The sequence below is a fragment of the Ictidomys tridecemlineatus genome, chromosome 4 (genome assembly GCF_052094955.1).
Source record: "Ictidomys tridecemlineatus isolate mIctTri1 chromosome 4, mIctTri1.hap1, whole genome shotgun sequence".
In the NCBI taxonomy this organism is placed as follows: domain Eukaryota; kingdom Metazoa; phylum Chordata; class Mammalia; order Rodentia; family Sciuridae; genus Ictidomys; species Ictidomys tridecemlineatus.
In genome coordinates this window covers 159,798,647-159,819,017 of record NC_135480.1, presented here as the reverse complement: position 1 = coordinate 159,819,017, position 20,371 = coordinate 159,798,647, and the positions used below count along the sequence as shown (strand labels likewise).

Here is a 20,371-nt window from a genome sequence, read left to right as displayed (position 1 = left end):
TAGAAGAGTTTTTAGACTAGCCTTTATAGTTTCCATGAGAAAACATTAATCCACAAAAGCACAATGAGACCGACCCTCCGTTTACCCACTTCCTTTGACAGACCTGTGGCAGCACTTACTACATGAAGAAAAGGTAATACGAGCCCAAAGATTATAAACAAATGCTTTGAAAACAGAGCCAATAAAACTGGTGTGTGTTTGTGAGGCCCAAAGTCTTTTATTTTATAACTCAGTCTGTAAGAATAGCTATAGAGCTGCTTTTACCAAACTGACTATGAATAGGTGCTAAAAAGAACTGTTACTACTTTAGTCTTTTGATTGAGATACCAATTCCTGACATTTCATCTTGCTCCTTTGGAAAAACTCCTCAGTAGAGGCCACATGCATGTCACAGTCCACTCACAGAATGCAGAGCTGGGTCTGAGCTTGAATAAGCTGGGTCACCCTGTGATGGCCCCTCCACATCAATTGGGCAGCAACTCCCAGGCACCAGTCCACTCCCTTACCTCTGCCAGTGCAAGTTGGGAAGAAGCACATGCTCAGACACCAAAATAAATGGGCTTACAGAACTTTGTGAAAAGTTCCAAGTAAAAAGTTTCACTAGTTCAGTTACTATTTTTACAGAGATTTATTTAAAAAAAAAAAAAACCTTTTCCTTAAATAAAAAGAATCACATACCAAAAAAAAAATTGCATATTATAAAGCATTCCTCACACTAGAATAAAACCAATTTCTAGTTATCCACATCTGGCTACATATGAAAAGCTATCTAGATGATGAAAAGACAGTTTTTGATAGAGGTTTTTTTTTTTTTTTAATCAACCTGCATTCAACCGCAACTTCTTAATAGCCAAGGGACCATGAATAAGTCTTTTAACCTTTATGAGCTTCAAAGTCTCTTTATCTGTTAATTGACTATAACACTTTTTAGAGGGGGACTATTCAAGGATAAAATAGCACCTAATAATATACCTAAACTATAAGAAAGATGCAATAATTTGCACTACTGCTTAACACACATGATATCTATATTTAGAAACATGAAGGACTGTAATCTAAAATACATAATAGAGGTTTCCTCCTGGGCTTTCTTCTTTGGGCTTTGCCATATTTTCTCAATTTTCTACAATGTATTTATACACACACACACACACACATACACACACACACTGTATACACACACACAAATTTCCTATGTAATCAGAAAAAAGATAGTTTCATAAAAATGTGGATATTTTCTACTATAAATAAATATCTGTGTCCTTTTATACCTGGAACTATATAGGCTATTGAAATATTGTGAAAAAAGTAAAGTACTTTTAACACCACCACAACATTCACCTAAACCGTGCCACTAATGAGAGCTCACACCAGTAGTTATAGAAAAAGCAAAGACACTTTCATTTCAAAAGAGCCTGTCTGATAAACGTTAGGGCTTTGAAAATACAGACCAGAAAAACCAGGGTCTTGATCATGTTATATCCTTGAAGTCTAATCAGAGCCGAGTATGCTGTAAGTGCTCAGTGAGTATTTGTTCAAATAATTAATAAGTGAATATAATATGAAAGTGATGGATAATCATAATGGTTTTCAATATTTGTATTTTGTTTGTTAGCAAAATGATTTGGACAAGCAATGGTCAAATGAATATATTCAGAATGAGAAAAGAATGGTCAACAATTAAGAAGGTGGAGCACATTATATAATTATTACAATATAAGGTTTTTATGAAATCAGAATATGTCCCTTGATTTTACAATTAAGAGAGTGTCACGTATGAAACATATTGAACCAATTTTCTTATAATTTTTGAATATAAATTCATCTCTTTACTGTGAAAGAGCATGAACATTTTTATTTCCCCAAAGCACTATTTTTCTGAGAAAATAAAAGTGCAACCTAATGAGCAATGACAGAGATGTCCCCACCCTCTTCCGTCCTCTTTGTGTTGTTATTGAGACAAAGGATAAAACCTGGAGCAGAGCATGCACTCATCAGAGTCGTGCATACCCCAGGTGTGACAGCCCTACCTGAAGACCCTTCCCCATGAAGTTGAGGCTGAACCTTAGGGAATGAGTCCCCTAGCTCTAAGATCCAGCACAAGAACAAACCACAAGAATGCTGTTCCTTTAGCTTTATAGGTTTTGATTTTAACCCAGTTTTACCAGGGCAAGAATCAAAGAAATAATAAGTTAGAGGAAACAGAAGTGGCGAAATCTGAAGACAGTTCATTTCCAAATTAGAATCCCACGTTCAAAAATATGAGCTCCTGCAAAGATGGTGGCCACAACAAACTTGTTGAGCCAATTTCACTTTGGTTTGTGCTAATTCTGATAATTTTCAAAAAGTTCAAAGGATTTCTTGCTCTGATTTCTAAAAAGTTTGTCCCCCACCCCCATCCCTACTATGAAATACGACTACATTAACTAAGAAGCAACATTTTTTTTTAAATGTCTTCTACAATGCTGCTGATGCCCATGTAGTTTCCATTGTACACAACTACTCTTCAATATTCAGGACAAGACTTCCAGGGTTTATTAGTGGTTTCATGTTCCAGCTGAGATAACTGAGGCACAGATCCATTAGGTAGCCTGATCATCTTCACAAGTACAGAACTGGAAGTCTAGGACAAGACAGACTGACGTTCTCCACAGGTGCAAGCATGCATTCATCTGTGTACCCATGTGCTTGGTCCCTGCTTTCTGGCCTAGACAGGCAAGGGCCACATCTGCAAATGAAATTATTAGATCAATATTTGTTGACTGATTCAATGACCAAAAAGTATTAATGATGATTTTCAAGGGTGGAGTGAAAAGCCACTATTTCTTTTGTACATGCACTCTGTTCTAAGAACAGGAGCTCCACATTCATCTGTTTGTATACTGAATATGCACTTAATATGTCTGAACAAAGTGCTGTGAGAAGAATAATTGGAAAATTGCTATAACACAATGCTCCCCTACCTCAACAGACATGGATGGCCAATGAGGTGAGAGGTAGACCACTAAGGTCTACCTGACACCTATTTAAGCAGACATGGTTTGAGGAACTCACCAACATAGGGAAATAGCCGAGTTGTTTTAGAATATAGATGTAAACCAAAATTCTCACAAAGTCACCCTTCTTTCCAAAAGCTTCAAAGCAAGTGCCTCTTTCTTTTCATCCATTCTACATATACCATGAGCAAGGCTAGTCTATGAATAATGATGTAATAAGCATGGATCATTTAAATAGTAAATATAAAATCAATAAGCTCAGTGTATTTGAAGATTGACCATTGAATTCAGGAGTTCCCTGTATTTATTTAAAAAATTATAAAAAAGTTCTCACTCCTAAAGCACAAGAAATAAAATCAAGAATCAATAAATGCCATTGATTCAAACTAAAAAGCTTCTTCCCAGCAAAGGAAATAGTCAATAACATGAAGAGAGAGCCTACAGAATAAGAGAAAATCGTTACCACGAGCACATCACATACAGCACTAATCTCCAGGAAATTTAAAGAACTCAAAAAACTTAACACCGAAAAAAACCCAAATAACCCAATCAATAAATGGGCTGAGGAAATGAGAAGACACTTAGAGAAGATATACAACTGATCAACAAGTATATGAAAAAATGTTCACCATCTTTAGCAACTAGAGAAATGTAAATCAAAATGATTCCAAAATTTCATCACACTCCACTCAGAATGGCAATTATCAAGAATTCAAGTAACAATAAGTGCTGGTAAGGATGTGGGGGAAAATATACACTGATTTATTGATGATGGAATTACAAAATGGTGCCACCACTTTGGAAAGCAGTATGAAGATTCCTTAGAAAACTTGGAATGGAACCACCATTTGGCCCAGATATCCCATTCCTCAGTCTATACCTATAGAAATTTTTAAAATCAGCATATTACACTGATGCAGCAACCTCAGTGTTTATAGCAGCTCAATTCACAATAGCTAAACTGTAGGACCAACCTAGATACCCTTCAATAGATGAATAGATAAAGAAACTGTGGTGTATATACACAATGGAATATTATTTGGCCTTAAAGAATGAAAATATGGCATTTGCAGGTAAATGGGTGGAGTTGGAGAATATTATGCTAAGTAAAGTAAGTCAATCCCCCACAAAACAAAGGCAGAATGCTTTCTCTGATAAATGGATGCTGCTCCATAATGGTGGGTGTGGGGGAGGGAAGGGAGAATGGAGGAACTTTGGATTGGGCACAGGAGAGGGAAGGGAGGGGAGTGGGGGGAAGATGGTGGAATGGGATATACATTATTACCCTATGTATAGGTATGATTGCATAAACGGCATGACTCTACATCACGTAAAACCAGAGAAATGAAAAGTTGTACTCCATTTGTGTAAAAAAATATTAATTTTAAAAAAAAGATTTCTGTATCCTTCCATCTTTCTTACTCTCAAGGGAAAATGAGACTCTTCCACTGGGGAGCAGGGGCCGTATCTGGACATCTGGGCTGGGGCTGTATCTCAGAGGTAGAATGCTTGCCTAGCATGCATGAGGCACTGGTTTGATCCTCAGCACCACATAAGAAAAATAAAGGTATTGTGTCAATCTACAACTAAAAATTAAATGTTAAAAAAAAAAGATTTGGCATCTGAACTGAGCTAGAATCCTTTAGATAATTATGAATTGTTTTCATTCTTCTTAGAGAGGAGTCCTCATTAAAACATCACATTCAGAAGGTGGCAGATTACTGATTCCAACACAAGTAACTGATAATTGGATACTGCTTTGAATAGAGCCCCATTATTCTCTATGCTTCTTCTTGATAGGTTAACTTTGTATCAGAAAACTGAAGAATAAACTTAAAGCATTTGTTATATCAAAATCTACTAGTTCATGCTTAAGAGACCACATTTTACTTAATCCTTTATAGATTGAGCAGGATATTTTAAGCATGATGAGATTTGTAACTCCATAAATTTAATTTTTATTCAATGTCATAGTAGGTTGTGAGAAAATTCAAACACTGTCTGAAATTTTCCATTGGATGATTGAGGTCATTAAGTTTTCTCTCAAAAGTACATAAACAAAGATAATGTATCTTTTCTGCTTCCTTTGAGTTCCTTCGAGTTGGAAGTGGCAGAAGCTTTCAACTCAAAATAAAGACATTGTAACCCACAGAATAAGGAGTATAAAAACCGATGGCTTCAGAGGTAGAACCACATGGGCTCTCGCTCCTTCTAAATCTTACCTCTCCCTTCTCTGGCCACTACTATTAACTTTAACCATCTAGATATAGTGGGTAAAATCATGCCTCCCAAATGATATGTCCAAGTCGTAACCTCCAGTAACTGTGAATGGGATGTTGTTTTGAAATGGGGCTTTGCAGCAGCAATTACAGATCTTGAGGTGATTGGATTTAGAGCGAATCCTGAATTGAACAGTGTCATTACAAAGAAAAAGGAGATGAAGAGCAGAGACACAGGGAAGGCAGCAGAGTTTGCAGCAATGCTATCCACAAGCCAAGGAATGTAAGGATTGCTAGTATCCACCAGAAACCAGGAGAGAGACAGGAATGAACCCTCCCTCAGAAACTCCAGAAGGAACTGACCCTGCTGATACTTTGAGCTTATGACTTATGCCTTCCTGAACTGTCAAAGAATAAGTTTCTGTTGTTTTTTAGCCACACAATTTGAGGTACTTTATTGCAACAGCCCTAGTATAGGACCTACTCTCTGGGGATGGACTGGCCTTCCTGAAGCACATGATCACAATGAAGAGAAGATGGACACAGGAACAAAGCTGGTAAGGCTGAAGGGAGGCAATGAAGGATGTCTTGTTTTTAACCCTCAACCATTCACGAAATTTGGTTTTAATTTTTTTTTAAGTTTAAAGTGATACACAAAATTGTGTCTGTGTGTGTCTGTGTGTGTGTGTGTGTGTGTGTGTGTGTGTATGGGGTTCAGTGTGAGTTTCAAAATGCATATAATGTGTAATGTTCAATTAGGGTAAACTTATCTGACTCCTTCAAAAATTTATAATTTCTTTTTGGTGAAAATTCCCTAAATCCTATCTTCTTCCTTTAAATACAAACAGTAGCTTATCATTGTCTGTAGTCACCTTTCTATTCAACAGTACACTAGAAGTTCCCTTTTATTCATCTATAACTTAGTTTTCTCTCCCCTAAAATCTACTTTTTAAAATAAACTTTTTATTTTAGAATCATGGAAAGATTTCAAAGATACTACAGAGTAGCCATATATGTAATACACAATTTTCCCTATTAGTAATATTTTATATTACATTTACATATAATGTTATACATTTAAATGATGCATCTTGCAAACATAGTATCTTTGTTATAATTTACCAATTTCCAAGTATTATTATCAAAATTTAGTCAAAATTTTCTTAGTTTCTTTTCTGTCCTATCATTAATGTACATAAAACCAGTTAGAATTTCGTCTTTAACAAAATTTCTTCATATAATGAGGAAGTATAATTATAAAGCTCGTGAAATTTGTGTATCCTTGCATTTTGGTTTAAAAGAAACATGAGCAGAACAGATTCATAAAGACAAAATGTGGGTTGATTGCAGCAGGGAAGAAATTTTGTTTAAGCATAGCTTAAAGGGCTGTGGATACAACTCAGTTGGTAAAGTGCTTGCTTTATATGCACAAGGCCATGGGTTCAATCCCCAGCACCACACACACACACACACACAAAAAAAAAAAAAAAAAAAAGAATAGCTTAAAGATAAAAGCCATAATGACCCAGTAAACACTATGAAGCAGTAATGGTCAGGGTTGGAATGGCAACATTTCTTAAAAAAAAAAATACTAATAACTCTTCCAAGATAATAATGCCAGGAATGTGATGTCAAATATGTACTGCCTGTTCCTTAACAGGCAATTCTGACAATCGTGTGTTCAACACTGTTCTCCTTTGCTGATCTCATCTTCTCACAGGACTTCAGTTGGAGGTGACCTCTGGGTGGAAGATTCAGATCTTTATCATCACTCCCTGTCTGCCACAATCTTCCACTCTTTACCTGGATGATTCCATTTGGGGTCAATGGTCAAACTAAATTCATCTTTTTCTCCCCAAGTTAAATAGTTGGGGAAATATTTCTTTCAGTGTTAGAAATATTGAGCATTACTCTTCATCATTCCACTCTGCTTGTATGTACATATGATTACATAAACCTGATTACATACTAGTGTGCCAACTTATCTCTTAGATCAACTGGATCCCGATTGCAGTTTTTCAAACATTTAGCTAAACTAGTCTCATCATGCCCACACCAATGCCAAGAGGGACCACTCAATCAGCATCCCCTCTCAGAGGGCTCCATTTCAGCGCAAGGCCCTTCAAAAATCTTCTACACTTTGGGAGTGGTTGCTTCCTGTAGTCACTACCTTCTGATATCTTAGAGGAAGTTTTCTCAATCTCAGCACTGCTGACACTTCAGGCTGGATGTTTCTTTATTATGGGGAATTGTCCTGTATATTTTAGGCGTTTAGCAGCAGACCTGTCCTTTACCCCAAAATACCAATAACACTTCCCCATCAAGCTGTGGCAACAAACAACATATCATACATGGACATACGTTCCCTGGCGTAGCTCTCTTGATCGAGAGCCACTACCTTTGATTTTTACTTGTTATTGCTTTCATTATTGAGTTAACTTTATATCTACTTCCTACTTAACACTTCTTTGTATTAAGTCTCTCTGTTCAGATATCTGGTGTGGTTTCTGACTGGATCTCTCCAGGATTCAAGAGTAACACCTCCTACATTTGTCATTTTATGGTTGTCTCTCCACTTCAGTTTGCTCTGGGCTCCACAATCTTAATGTAGTCATCTCATAGACCACCTTCTTGTTCTCCATTTCTCCATTATTATAACCTATCTTGATTGAGCCCAAACACATTCCTGATGCAATTTCTCTCTTCTCTTCTCTTCTCTTCTCTTCTCTTCTCTTCTCTTCTCTTCTCTTCTCTTTCTTCTCCTCCTCCTCCTCCTCCTCCTCCTCCTCCTCCTCCTCCTCCTCCTCCTCCTCCTCCTCCTCCTCCTCCTCCTTCTTCTCTCTCTCTCTCTCTCTCTCTCTCTCTCTCTCTCTCTCTCTCTCTCTCTCTCTCCCCCCCCCCCCCTGAACCCAGGGGTACTCAATCACTGAGCCACATCCCCAACCCTGTTTTATATTTTGTTTAGAGACAGAATCTCACTGGGTTGCTTAGTGCCTCACCATTGCTGAGGCTAGTTTTGAACTCACAATCCTCCTGCCTCCGCCTCCAGAGAAGCTGAGATTGTAGGTGCACCATTGCACCCGGCCCCAGATATAATTTCATTCTACAAAAGAAAGCCTAGCCTCTTTATCTTGATCTTTAGAGAAATGCATGCATCAGTAAAGGTATCTACAGTTCCAAATATGCTAATTACTCACTGTGTGTCTTTGGGCAAATTGATTATCTTTTCTGAGCCTCAATTTTCTTCTCTGTAAGATAACCGCTTCTCTTGAGCTGTTGTAAGATTAGACATGATACAGTAATGAAAGAGGTAAAATTCAATAAATAGGTTATATTGCTCTTATTACAGCTTCCATGGTTATTAACATAAATAGTTAAGTACACAAAAAAGGATTTGACAAATTTTATTTCTTTTGACAGAGTGAAATTCTTCTTTTCTAACATGCTAATGATTATTAGCTGGGCATATGGTCACCAAACTAAAGATAATATATCTTTATAACTAATAAAAAATAAAGACAATATATCTTTGACATATAACTACATGTAACCATATGTCATATTTTGACCAATTAGATGTGAGTTGAAATGATACTTCAATTTTGGGGTCATGCCTTAACATGAAAGAACATGTCTGATCTTTCTTTTTCTTTTTCCTGCTGACGATATGGTGACCAGAGCTGAACAGCCATCTTGAATTACCAGAAGGAAGCCCTGCATGGAGGGTGGCAGATTAACAAATTAGAACAAGCCCATGTCCTCAGCTTTGTGGAGGCACCACAGAAGCTAGGGACCATGTGGCCAGCCTCTCGTGTAAGACAGAAATGAGTTGCTATTTAAGCCACTCTGTTTTGAATCTCTCCATTACATAAGAGAAAACTATATCTAAAGTAATGCATTTCCTCTTATTAGATGTGTCTCCCATAATTTAGCCCCAATTATCCATTTGCTTACAAATCCACTGTGGATTTTGCTTTTGTGGATTTAAATAGTAAGTATAAAATATGTCATCTAGGAGTAAGACTGTTTTCTCCAGGACAGCTGTGAACAGATCCCCCTCCCCAACCCTGTGTACTAGGGCCTCTATTTTTTAATGACAAAGGGCTTCTCCAATATCTGTCCACTGACCCTTTTCCTTTCTTCTCTTTAAATCAGGGAAAATTTTTGTTTCAAAATTGTTGATTAAGACGGGATTATTGACATACATGAATTTACCAATGTCAATATCACACACAAAATAAAGTCACCAGGTGAACATGACAAGTAGGAAAGGGCCACATAACTTTTCCCTAAAGGAAACAATCTACGGTTAAACTTTTAAATAAAAGAGATGACTCATGGAAGAAGATGACTACAACCTATGAGGGTAAAAGAGAGTTAAATTCACTGCAGAAAGCCATGACCTATCAGTATACGTGAGAATTTCTATGGACGAGCAATGCTTTTGTATTTGGGCAATGAAATTCCCTCTGGGATCTACCCATTCATCTAATTTAATAAGCATTCATTGATCATGAATGGGCATCTTTGTGGACAGACTTAAAACATAATGCCAAGTTTTAGTCAAAACCATCTCTGCAGATTTTTTTCTTTCTTACTGAAACTGCCTAGAGTCAGAGAAAGAAGGCAAAACCACTTTCTTTGTGCTAACAATTCGGAGTTACACTTATTGGTGCCCCATTCACTAATGCCAAGTCCAACTGCTGATTTAAGAAAAACTTGAATAATAGTAGAATAACCAATCCCTTTAGGAAACATGTAGTAAGAATAAATCTTAGAATTCTCCAACTACATATACTCAGTTGCACCATAGTTCTTCTTTCTGGTAAGTAACCCATTTGGTGTGGAAAATATTAAACTCAGAGCAAATAAAGTTTCACAGTACCTAAGTGCTCTTCTAATAAACTGTCTGTGTTAACTGAGGAGGCACCAGTAGACCCACAGATGTGAATAGTACTTATCTGAGTTACCAAATTCCAGCAGAAGAGATTCTGCAGGAGAACCTGGGGTCCTGAACCTTGCTACAAGTCTTCTCTATCTACTCTCCACTGATTTATAGTCAAGATCAAGATCAAAATTTATAAAGAAAACTGAGTTAATTTCTTTCAAATTAGACAAGCTTCAGCAATTGAAAAAAATTTCTAATATTTCATAAGTCCAGAAAAAACACACTTGCAAAAGAAAGAGCTTTAATCTGGGTGGGAGTCAATGAATCTACACTGTTGGCATGGGTCCGCTCATAAGTTTCTGATGAGTTAGATAAATCTAGATAATGTAAAATTAAAGGATTGAATAACACTTTCAAAAGCCCCTACCAGTGGCTAGTTCTATGATTCTAGAACTGAAAGAGCAAGCGCTGATCAGTTTGAACTCAAGTTTATCATAGTCGCTGTTTCTAAGTTTTCTAATATTTAAGCTACTTGGTAATAAGACTCTAAAGAAGGTGGTAAAGTTATAAAAAGTCAATCAAATCAAATGCATGAATTATTAATATTGCCATCTATCTAAAACTCCCTGTTCAAAACATAGGACAAGAGCCCCGAAGCCCAATTCTAATCTTCCAGCTCAGAAATCATTCTTAAGAAAAACAACCAACAATTCTCCACCTCATCTATTCATTGCTTCATAGAGACACTGCCATCATCCCTGCCTATGTCTTTGTTGATGTCTCAATAGCCTCTGCATTTCTATTAACTGAAGTCATAAGTTTTCCTTTGGGGCTCAAGTTGAGCTATTTCACATAGCATCTATTTAGTCCTGGTCCTTTTCTGACCATCTGTTTGGTCCTTAGCCACTTGGCACTTGATCTTGGTGAATACCTACTGCCCAAACTAGATCAAAGTCTATTCTCAACAGGAAATATGACTTAGGCCTATTTTTACATCTAGTGCAATAGCCTACACATAGCAGGTGCTCAATAAATATTTGTTGTTGATCATGATGATAACAATGGTTCCCATGGGTAACAGGGGGGAAATTATAGAAAATTACTGGGTAGGACGACATGCATCCATAAGGAGGAACATAACATGACTGTTGAAACTGACTAGAAATTCAATAAGGGAAACTAATATGAGTCAGGGTGAAGAGAATGGATGATTACTGGGTTACTCTGAGTTGGTGCCAGTAAAATTGTTCAGTATCTCTAAAGACAGTCTTTCCTTTTCCATTATCTAATGTATGATTTAAGAGAATATACTAAAATCTGGAATTACTATATTTTATTAGACAAAATAATTTATTATCAATGGGCTGAAAATACCTGGTTACTTGTGGATTGGCCTTAAATAATTTATTAATCAGCAGCTGGCAAACTTTGACAATAACTTTTTCATGTATTTATAGAAGTAATATTCAGTATTCTAACCTTTGCTGCCGCCCAAACCTCTCTTCTAGAAGTCAGGGGAACATGCTTCTTCATAAGCACAGACTCTATCTAGTGTGGGTAAACAGAAGCCACCAGCTTGTTGGCTTGCTCTAAGAAGGGAAAGAGATATAGTATCAAGTTACCTCAGAAAGTCTCTCTAAATACCCCCAAAATCTGAACACACAAAATTTTAAGGAACTCAATCCCTTTCTCGGGGCAATAATTTCCCAACTAACAAAGTGAAGAAGCTTCCAGGTACTTGCAGGATTCTGGCCCAATAGTTAGTTCCTAACCCTAGCTAATCAATCAATCTCACTGGAAGCTCTGAAAAAACACAGATCCATATATCAGGAATCCAGCTATTCTAGCTCTTAGAGGAGATATGAATATGTACTATTTTATGCATCCCAGGTAATTCTGATAAGTGACAGATTTAGAAAAAAAAAGATTAGTGTGCATCACACTGTTTAAGATTCTCTCTTTTTTTTTTTTTTTTTGATCATTTGTTTGGGTGAGTGAGTGGCTTCTTTTCCCCTTAATTTTTGCAATGCAAAAGGAATCCTCATGTAATTATCCAGCTATCAATGTTGGCTTCTACTACTCCTTAGGGCAGAACATTCACACAGGTTCCCATGTGAATAATTTCCTGCTGGCAGATTTCTAAAGTGAAAGACCCATTAACCATCACGCACTGAAAGGACGTCACTTCACAATTTAATCCTTCTGTATTACATATTAGTCATGAGCTGCAAGATTTCAAAGGATATCTTATTTGCATCCATTTGACTATTGGAAGACACTGTAACTCAAGGCTTTCATAAATTTAATCTCTACAAAATATAACTTTACATTATAACTGGTTTCCAGAAAGAAACATAAGCCAAATAAAAGCTGTAACAGTGAATCATTCTGGCTATAAGAGCTTTCTTAAATAAAACTGATATAAACCTGATTATACAGAGGCAGTAAAGAGTGGTAAGGAAGAGGGGACCTTGATATCAAGCTCACCTGGTTTCAGATCCCATGTATTAGTGATAGATGATCTTCAATAAGTGACTTGACTTCCAACCCCTCATGTCTTCATCTAGAAAATAGATCATTTTAACCGATCTCAGAAAGCTCTTGTGAAGATTTAGCAAGATAGTACCTAATAAGTTGCTGGCATATAATGAACAGTTAACTAAATATTATTTTTGTCTCCTCTAAGGCGGAAATTCATGATTTCACTAAGGTCAACCAAAATTAGAGTTCTAATTCTTTTTTTAATCATTTGCTAGGTTAATCAATTATTCCTCAATTAAGATTCACATTAAAAAGGCTTTGGATCTCAACTATTAATGTGCTTTATAGGTTTGGTATCGGGGATTAATTGAAACCAGGGGCTCTTTACCACTCAGCTACATCTCCAGTCCCTTTTTTTTTTGAGACAAGGTCTCACTAAGTCACTAAGTCTCTAATTTTCTGAGCCTGGCTTCAAACTTTCAGTCCCCTGACTTAGGCCCCAAGTGGCTGGGATTACAGGCATGTGCTACTATACTCTATTTCTGTGTTTTATAATTTGTATATCATTTAAGCTTCATGATTTAATTTGTTCAGTACCTCCCATGTTTATGGAGAAGACAATTTCAGTTTCTTACTCTTTGCAAGAATTCTTTTTCATTAATTATAATTCACAAAAAGCTTTAAAAGTAAGCATTCTGGCATTTCATGAATAATTTGACAAAGACATCACTCAACTGATTTTCAACAATATGTAATCAACATTTAGAGTACTCTGATACAAAAAAAGTTCAATATGATTATAGGACATTCAAGCTGATATAGATGTAGAGAAATTCTTCAAAGTTTCAAACATTTCCAAAATCTGATTTATGGATGGCAAAGAGAGAATATACTTTTATGCTGAAGTGATTATATGTTGTTTTTTTGCTATTTGGGATTTTTTAAAATTCAACATCAGCCACTTTTGAAAATCAGTTATTCTTAATCTGTATACACAAAATATTTATAAATTTTTAAAATTATAATTTCACAACAATTGGTAGACTATCAGTTTATTTGGATATAATCATGAATTACATGCACTCCACAATAAATTCCAATTAATTTTCGCTCCAGACTTCTGAATTTAGGAACATCATTTATTTTATGATTCAGTCCTCCATCAACATATGTGATTGGATTGTTGCAAAAACAAATAATTGCATCATTATGTTTGAATATTTAACCAAAATTTATTATAGCATTTACAATAGTGTCAAATATTTCATCTTCAACAGAATTAGTTTCCATTTTTTTCCTTTAATCTATAAATGGAATGCTGGAATTTGCTTAATTTTTCTATTTGAAGCAGTTAATAATACTGACATAAGACTAGCATCATTAAGTATTTGCAAAATTCTTCTGCAAATATTTATAGATCTAACACATTAATGGTTCTTGCTTCATTTTTTGTACAAGAAAAGAATGAAATAAATGAGCTGAATTAATTCAGAGGAAAGCAGCCATTTATTCCAAATGAGAGGGCAGGCTCCACCAAGGGAGGGCAGAGCACTTTCTGCAGCTGCATGTGTTAAATCATCCTTGCCACATCCAGTTTTCTGAATATAACTACTAATTTCTGAACGAGCTTCTGATGCTCCTGTAATTGTGTGTCTTTGTTTTTCACATGGTTACTGGTATCACCCGGGCACCCCTAGTGGATAGCAAATGTCAACAAGCCTTTAACATATTTCCCACTGATCATTGATCATTGGAGAAATGAAAACTTTTATTAAACTGCACTTCTAAAACTCAATTAGTGTCAAATAGGTTTACTAAATATCATTTGTTAAGTGTTAACAGAAGACCAACTAATGATTTAAACTGAACCTCACTCATTTGACAACCAAGCAGAAATTATAGCTTCAGGCTATAATGAGTTTAACTTCCCCAAAATATAATTTTTCATTTCACCTGGTTTTCAGAAAGATATTTAAAATAAATAAGGGCTATAACTCAGGTTGTGTTTCTCTGCTAACTCTGAAATAATCCTAACTACCTGGGTAGAACAAATATTTCAGTATAGATTTCACACTATACATGAAATGACAAAATCATTGTAGCATGAGTATTCAAATTTAGCTATAAATGTACTATAGCAAGACTCCTCACCTTCTGTGTCTTGTATATATTTTATCTACACATAATCTATGATTTACTGTGATTTCCACTGATCCTGCATACTGGTAGCCTGAAGACTTTGTGTACCTTGCACTTATGGGCCAAAGCCCAACCAGCTGGTATTTGGAAAATAAAGTGTCCAGTAGGGATAGGAACATCAAGAACTTCCCGGATCACTACTCAAGATGGAAGAGGTTCTCTCTCCCTGTATGCTCATGTCCAAGAAGAACTATATTTTCTAAGAGAGCAAGCTGTCATTGCAAGGAACATATGAGTCACCTTGCTTCTAATAAGGGGTGGTGTCTACTCTGCTTATTACACCTGCCTTTCACACCCCTCTGAATGAGACCCTAGGAGAACCCACCATTTTTATGTAACATTAATGATAGTACTAGAAAAATGTTAAACCAGATAAAATGATAAGGTATAAACTAGAATTTTCCTGCGGAAACAATGCTATATTTTAACCCCCTCCTTTATAGATCCAGTTTTTTCAAAGCATATGAAGAAACAGGCCTAAAAAGGAAAACTTGCCAATTCCTATGTGCCAAGAACAGAGACAAATCAGATTCCGTATCTGGTTAGCAAAATAAATATACAAATATCCTCACCATCAACCTCCCTTCCTTATAGAATACAATTAATCATCAACCTACCTCAAGAATAAAATTAATTTTTAAATTGGGTTATCAAAAAATCATAATTTCAACACCATCATTTGATAGATGATAGTCAGTGTGAGAAACATATTGAAACAAACCATTTTTTTTCCTGGTGTTTATTTGTTTCTCCACAGGGTTGAATTTTCTCAGTCTCAATTTTCTAAATTCCCACCAGTAGCAGCCTGTGGAACCAATACAATCAGTTTGCTTAATGTACTGGGAAAAGAAAAGCCTCTTGTAAGTAATGTTTGCTCTACAGACAAAAAAATTCCATCCCATAAGAAAAGTTCATAAAATAAAAATACACCAATGATATACTCATTATTAATTCCTGAACCCACCAAAATCACTGCCTCACTCTTTTCATTTACTGTTGTTCTTTGAAGAAGGAAAAATTTTTTTTAATAACCTAGAGGAAAATATTCTTGTTGTCATTGAAAAGTAAAAAGTAGAATATGTCCTTATTCTATCAACGTGATGTTCCACAAGATAACCTTTTCCAGATAAACAAAAAATGACTACTCATGTATTCAAATCTTAAACACTTAATAGTATTATAAAATAAATACACAAGGGCTAGGGCACTTGTGTATTTATTTTATATGAGGCCCTGGGTTCCATCTTCAGCATTAAAACAAAACAAAAACACCAAACATAATTCGGTCTTTTCTTAAAGGCACAGGTATCATTCCACCACAATACAGTTTGTTATTTAAGTAATGGTCCAGACTATGTGGTGTCACGTTTTTTCTTCCTGTAAAACTCTTTCTCGTTTAGTGTTAGCTTTAAAATCTAGATGCTCTTATAACGGAGGTCCTGGATTACCATTTTATTTTCACTAATTTCTAGCATTGTGTTAGTGCTTTCTTCTTTCTATGAAGTATGTGAGTTATATAGCAGGTGATCTGTTCATTCTTTAACTTACACTTGTGTTCACAGCTATGTCAGGGGTAATTACTGTTGAAAATCTGACCTTCAGCTATGTGGGGAGTTTTGGTCTCAGTAAATTTTGGATGATGGTTTCTCCATAATGTTTTCCTTCTTATGGAGAAGGAGAAGTAACACAAATCCTTCATCTCATTATTAGAAGCTGTATGTTCATTATCTAATCAATCCTCCCCAAAACTCCATGTGAAAAGTTAGTGGTAAGCAGAACAGGGACTTGGCCAAAGCCAGAATGGCTCTGAGTCAGCTAGGTCAGGCTACCTCACCCAGCTGATTTCTATATTCCACATCTCTTCTGTATCCCCCTTTGAAATAGTGTATTCAAGAGATCAGATGTAGAAGTTACAGATTAAGATAAAAAGTCAAATTGCCATCAGGCTGAAAACTATCATGATCACCAGTGTGTTTATGTGCTTTTGAAATCTGACTTTTACTTAGAGTGAAAAAAAAAATCTTGCAGGTTGATCTTTCAGGGAGATTAGGCCTTCTTAATTTCCTAATTAAAATGCTGGCAGGAATAGTTTTGGTTTTGATTTTGGTTGTCACTTTGGAGTGCATGCAGAAAGGACTATTCCAAGATTCCCAGAGGCCCAGAAGGGCAACAACCAAAATTGTCACTTTGGAATGTTCCCAGCGGCTGCCCCATTAATAGCTACCTTGGAATAAACAGCCTAGGCTCACATGTACAAGTAGAATGAGCAGATGGCATGGCTGATCCTCCCAGTAAGGGACACACACATAATTGATGGGCATGATGGTAGCAACTTGGGACTTAGGTTAAGCCAGGTCATTGTTCTCCGGGGACACTGCCTCTCTTAGGACAATCACTCTTCTGAGTGCCCTTTGATTTGGCATATCATCATGATCACTAAAATAAAGGATTGCATCACCCAAAACACTTTAGATTCTTGGTATAGATGTTAGACCAGACAAGTCCAAAAGTAGAGTCACGGTTTTGAGGCTTGCTGGGGACCTTTTTTCCTGGAAAACATGCTTATTTTAATTATGTGTCATTTGTTTCTGTAATAAATCTTTAAACGCTATTTCTGCACATTCTATTTAGAGAGAATGTATTTTTCTTATATGGAACGATTTTACTTCAGTCAAGTCAGAAGTTATAATTGTGAGTTTTAGTTAAATATATATAAAACATAAGCCTTTTAAACTTTATTAAACATGGCAGTATTTGAATTGCAATAGACTGAAATTTTTCAGAGCAGCCACTGTAAATCTTCTACAAATGAAATCACTGAAATTCTAAGGGAAGTATTTAAATAACATCTTCTACTTGTATAAACTGCATAATTGTGCACTAATTTGATGACCATTCAATACTTGCTTAACACTCTATAGAAAGAAGTGCATTTTAGAAAAGGGAGTGGGGAATAAATAAGCCTCACAGAAGTTAGGCAACATGTCAATTTCATGAATCAGCCCTGTCTTCTTCCTATAAGACTAGTGTTGGACTTAGCAGTGTCATTCCAAATTACAAGAGTCATCCACAAATACTCAGAGATCATAAAAATCTCGTGATATATTGTAATTAAGATATACTCCATGGAAACAAAAGGCTTTAGAAAGGGAACAAATATTAGCTATACAAGGATCAAATTAGAGGGTCTAATTTGATCCCATCACCTCATATTATTATTTTTTCCTTAGAACAAGATTTTTCCAACTCATTTGCCCGGAAGCCCCATTACTGGAAATGTATTAAATGTCTCCTTCATCATTTATAGTGTAAATGCTTCCAAGGGGTACAGCAGTCATAGAGAGATAATAAATTAATAATACTAAAAACTGGATAACAGATCACTTAAGAGGAACCAAAAGAGATGAGATGGGACAGAGTGGAGTCCTGCAGTTATCCGTTGTCAGGTGTGCATGAAGTAACACTGTGTAATAGTGGGATAGGTCATCCCTCCAGGGAACCAGGAAGAAGGACTCTCAGGGGACTCTAAAAGAATAGAGAGGAAGGAAAGGAGTAGAATTAAGAGAAAGCTTCAAACAAGCCATCTCAAAAATGTGGTCTGAACTTTGGCCTGTATGAACGCCAGAGGATCTTAACACATGGTTAAATAGAGAAGACCTGCATCATTGTAGGTCCTTTGCTTACATCAAAAAAAAAAATTTTTTTTGATGCCTCCTGAAACTACTTTCTTTGCTTCCCCAGTATGAGTCACTGATCTGATTACTCTGGGGATTAGTGAAAACATGCTATGCTGTTTTAAGCAAGCATCTGAATATTACTTACACGACAAGCCATTGGCTGATAACAAATTAAGCATACCATGGTCAGAACTGTGACGGCTCTACTTCCACAAATACTAAAAATAAGATATGATGTTATGCCTAGACTTACTCTACCCGAGTGCATGTTTCTTACAAAGTATTTTTCCATTCCACCGAGGAGCAAAGCCAACTGGAAGATATTCATACTCTGAAATGCATTACCTAGAATAGTGGAGAGCCTACTGAGAGTCCACTGGCTTTGGGGGAAAGTGAGAACTGCACAGAAGACTTGGAAAGTCCTCTTCAACCTCTTCCCTGCCCCCTCCTAGCACCAGCCTTCCCTCCAGTTTCTACTGCCCAGACCCTTGACTTCTTGCAATTCCTTGAACTAGTCATGTTTTAAATATACCTAGAAGAGGCTTCCTTCTCCTTCTGTCATTCTTTACTTAGCCAATTCCTTCTAATCATTCTGATTTCCAGATCTCAACTTGGTCATCATTATTCAGGGAAGGATTCACTAACCTCCTACACAAGAAACCCTCGAACAATGTCCTTACAGCAAAACACTCATAATGCCAGTGTAGATTTTCTTGACTAAATTGTAAACTAGGTGAGGACAAGGACCACATTATTTGTTTGGCACTACTGGTCCCCTCTCTAGCATAGTTCTTAGCATTACTAAACATGACAAAATGACTTATAGGCTAATTTGTTTCATAAGTCAACACATAATTACTGAGCCACTACTAACTCCTACTATTAAAGTACCTACTGTCAGATTTCATTCTCAGTGTATCATAATAAAACAGTCAATGACACCTGTCCTCCTAGAGCTTCAGTACCAGGGGGAACAGCAGACAATGACGATAATAAACAAGGAAACTGTAAGAAATGTTAGGAGTGGGTAGTATTATAGGGAGAAAAAAAGAACAAGGTAAAGGGGATCGGGAGGGCCCAAAGGAAAGAAACTGCAATTTGAAGTAAGATGACAAAGTAGTCTCCATGAGAAGAAGGACATTTACTGCTTGTATGTTCTTTTGTTTAAATACAATGATGTAAGCATAATTTGTACTTTGATTAAATGTTAGATATATTTTAATTGTTAAAATAATGATCACTATTTTAAAAAGGACTATAATCCCCTGTAGGCAAAGTCTTCCATCATCAGGCTAAATCTATAAGCCACTGGAGTCAAACCCAGGACAATCACAATAATGCAGTTAGAATATAGGATATGAATATAGGATATAGGATATCAGAATGCCCAGTCTTCACCTAACTCTAGTTACATCTCGGCATTCTGATTTTCAGATCAAAAAGTTTACGATTGCTTAGGACTTGAAGAGAGCCCGAAATGTCCAGAGCAGAGAAAAACACAACTTTCGTGTTATTTTATAAACATAAGACCAGGATACATCTTCCAGATATCCAAAATGGGTAGAAAAGTGAGAAGGATAGAAATGAAACCATTCATATAATCTTGGTATCATTAATGAAAATGTCAGTTAATAAGGACAAAACCAGGATAAAGAGAGTGGAAGCAAATATGAAGACATGAATGACAGAGAAAGAACTACTGTTATGGTTTGGATATGAATTGCCCCCCCCAAAAACTCCTATGTTAATGTAGGAACATTCTGAGGTGAGAAGATTGGACTGTGTGAACTGTAACTTAATTAGTCCATTCTAGTTTGAACAGACTGACTGATAACCCAGGTAGGTGGGCAGAACTGGAGGACATGGGTCATTGGGGGTGTGCCCTGGAAGGGTCCATCTTCCCTGTGGCCC

At 36.4% G+C, this 20,371-nt stretch overlaps 1 protein-coding gene across 3 annotated transcripts in view; it reads right to left on the bottom strand.

Moving 5' to 3' along the window:
• The window catches only part of Adamtsl1 (ADAMTS like 1), an 876,927-nt gene that overhangs the window by 737,725 nt on the left and 118,831 nt on the right, over positions 1–20,371 (bottom strand). For 2 of the 3 annotated variants that reach the window (XM_078047684.1, XM_078047686.1), the window contains exons 2-3: positions 12,591–12,666; positions 8,413–8,488 (exon numbers count right to left, since the gene is read on the bottom strand). The exons of the other annotated variant lie outside the window; for it this stretch is intronic. In XM_078047684.1, the coding sequence (XP_077903810.1) occupies positions 8,413–8,488; positions 12,591–12,607 (93 nt within the window). In that variant the 5' untranslated portion in view covers positions 12,608–12,666. The remainder of the gene's footprint in view (positions 1–8,412; positions 8,489–12,590; positions 12,667–20,371) is intronic. 3 annotated transcript variants of the gene reach the window in all.